Below are 3,181 nucleotides of genomic sequence, written 5' to 3'. Positions count from 1 at the left end.
GTTATATAGTATTAAAATGATTTGGTATATAAATAAGTAAAGTAAATAAGGTTTAGAAACTCAAACTTAGTATTTAATTAGAGAATATGCTTAGTAATACTGTATACTCGTATATGGTGTATACAGAAATTTTTTACTTATGGTATACACATACACACATAAATATATGCTTGTACTTTCTGCTAAAATTTTCTCTTACAATACAGTGTGTAAGTGTATACACTGCAGGTGTATCTGTAAATTATGCTATGGTGCAGAGCACTAGTTGCTCATCATTGCTGCAAATCACCAACTCAAGTAGAAGATCTCCACAATGGTTGAAGTTGAATTGAACACGGGGTGCGTGACATAGTATTCAAACACTTCTGTCTGTATACCAAACCAAGTGCCTTCTAGCACCTTCCTCACTTCATTCACAAGCTCCGTCAGGTCAATCAATCCTGGGAAGACTGTCTTGAGCTGCTTGATCAACTCTGCTTGTGTATCACCTTCTGGACTACTGGGACAAGCCATAGAAGAGCTGAAATATGGAATAACCTGAAATGGTAATAGCTGGATCGCCAGACCAGACTCAGAAGAGATAAAAGAAATTGTTGCAGCCCATGTCACTGTTGTTTGAGAGCTGTAAAAAACCGAATCAACTAAGGAAATAGTGCGTATGTTGAATTTTTATACCTCCAATCCTTTCCAGGATCTCCACAGCTATACTCCAGCTCGATTTCGACAGTACCATGTAACTGAATGTCACAATCGCCCATGTGCTTGGTTGGAATGACCAAAGTGTTACGAGTGATACCTAAACATTGAGTGAGTCCTTTGTACAGGAGCTTATGAAAAGTTGTACTTACATCTCATTGAGTAGAGTATTTCCTCATCAAAGTCGTTCTTGTAATTCCACATATCTTTATTCCGCCATGCAAATTGAAGGTGGTCCATACTGCTGTCCTGCATTGTAACGTCTCGCCAGACACAACGCTTACCCTTCTTTGCCTTGTGGTTATCCCATTCGACAAGATCAAAAATCCACTTCTTGTCAGTAACTCCCCAGAACTCTGGAACCATTGTCGTCTGATGATTAATTCGCTCAAGATACTTGAGCAGAATACCCTCCAGGAACGAACTGTGCGAAATATACACGGTACCGAGTGGGACGTCCTTTCCAATGCTCAAGACCCAGTTGACTCCTTTCAGCAGTTCTGCGCCTTTCGGGATAGCCTGGGTGCCTGTCATACCCATGATGATGATAGCGTTGCGATTGCATAAGAGCCTTTATTGTGTCCACGCAAAAATGGAGCAGAGTCGAACTGCGGCGAAGGGAATATCTGATACTGAAGATGTCCTCCAGATGTCTTCTGCGGGAAAGTATACAGGACATGATGGCATTCGCGTTCAAAGAGCTTGAAGTAATATTCTTTGATGTAGTAAACAAGGTCCTTTGTGTGGCTGGAAATTGTGGACTGTCCTTCAATGTATTTTGCAGCTAGGAAATCTCGTCATTACAATGACTAAATTAAAGAAAGATTTCGAATGCTTACAAGATACGGAAAGTACTAGCTGTTTATTCCCTTTTGGTTCCTGGAGTCTGAGTCGTCTGAGCAGGGTAGTAGAAACAGTTCTACTGGTTGAATCAACCATTTCTAATCCCATTTTAAATGCAGCTCTCGATTTCGAGAAGTGGTGTCTAACAGAGCCATGAAATTCTAGGTCAGCACAACTTATACCATACTAATGTAAGTATTACTTACTCTGGCAATAGACTTCCTTCGTCGTCTAATGGACTCAGGTGACCACTCTCAAGTTCAAGGTAGAGTATCACTGCAGGACGGCCTTCCTTGTGGACAAGTTCAACCTTTGGAGCAGAAAATTGTGCTTCGAAAAGGATTTCATCCCTTTTTTCAGGATGAGTTACAGCAAAATATGTAAGGCATGAGTGTTTTTCAAATTCTGCCGTTCTAGCCGTCGCTGATATTGCTCTGTTGGGAACAATTCTACGAGCATATTCCCAACATGAATTGAAGTGAGAATTTATGGCTCCAGTTGTAAGCGCAGCGATGATACTGAATGGTCCTGTATGTGTATGAAGCAAAATCTCCTTCTGTATAGCCTCCTCGTCCTTCTTGGTAATAGGAGGAACTCGAGAGTCGGGGTGCCTCTGTATAATAGGCACCGGTGGTGACGGCTCTGGTTGTGGCGGCCTTTCTTTTGGCGACTCTGGTCTCGGAGATTCTGGCAGTGTTGGCTCTTCTTCTGGTGGCTCTGGTTTTGGAGGCTCTGAAGGAACTCTGGGGAACACCCGGCGTTGCCGCACAGGAGGTTTCCGCTGCCGTGAGATGTGTTTCACTACATCTTTCCACTGCTTCTTGTTAAGAAAGGGGAAAGAGGTTATGTGAGAGGCTTAGAGGGATCACACAAAAAGGGGGGATAGTGGACTCGGCTTGCTCTCTCGCGGCTTGCTTCATTGTCCGTTGATTAGTTAGTCTATATATACTATGTAGGTATGTCTCAGATGTAGAATGTATGATGGAAGGTATTCCATCATCGTTCATCATTGCTTGTAATGTAGTTTATATCATCTGAGACATACTCTCGTGTAGTCTCGTCTTAACACTCCCCTTCAAACTCTTACTAGGTCTAGTAGACTTGTAAGATGTTTGCTTGCAGTATGTATAGATGGTTTAATCATTATAACTGCATTGTACAATTGTTCGTTTGTGTAATGCATTTATAACTTGATGTAGTTAATAATAATATTATTAGCATTATAGTAATGCATTGTCTGTTCCATGTACTGTCTGTTCTGAATGTCATCCACTTTGTGTTAAGTTTGTCCAATGTTATATTGTTTAAGTATATTTAATTAGTTTGTTCGTTCATAATATACTGTTCAATAACAGTATTGTTATTGTAATAGATTGTTTGTAAATGTTATTAAATAATTTGTAAATGCTTCAGAGACCTGCAGAATCTTGTTAGCATGTGTAGGTACATATATGCACATATTTAAATCATAAATGCAATTGCTCGTTTTGTTTTATTGTTTGTTATTCAGACACATTGTTTGTTATTAAGTTTGTTTGAGTACTCTAGTAATTTCCCTTTACTTCACTGTGAAACTAATGAATCACACTAGTAAAATGTATATTTGATGTTGCAATAATATCCTTCTTTAATCATTACTGTC

General features: G+C 39.8%; 1 protein-coding gene across 1 annotated transcript; it reads right to left on the bottom strand.

Moving 5' to 3' along the window:
• Positions 1-641: 641 nt before the first annotated feature.
• On the bottom strand, positions 642-1,236 carry FOMMEDRAFT_31083 (uncharacterized protein; the record flags this gene model as incomplete). Its single annotated transcript, XM_007269810.1, has 2 exons — positions 642-796; positions 849-1,236. 2 exons carry the CDS (start codon positions 1,234-1,236, stop codon positions 642-644), a joined length of 543 nt encoding a protein of 180 aa, XP_007269872.1.
• Positions 1,237-3,181: the final 1,945 nt, after the last annotated feature.

The sequence above is a fragment of the Fomitiporia mediterranea genome, assembly GCF_000271605.1.
Source record: "Fomitiporia mediterranea MF3/22 unplaced genomic scaffold FOMMEscaffold_11, whole genome shotgun sequence".
NCBI classification, from domain to species: domain Eukaryota; kingdom Fungi; phylum Basidiomycota; class Agaricomycetes; order Hymenochaetales; family Hymenochaetaceae; genus Fomitiporia; species Fomitiporia mediterranea.
Note: the sequence above shows the minus strand (reverse complement) of the source record. Positions and strands in the feature narration are given on the sequence as shown.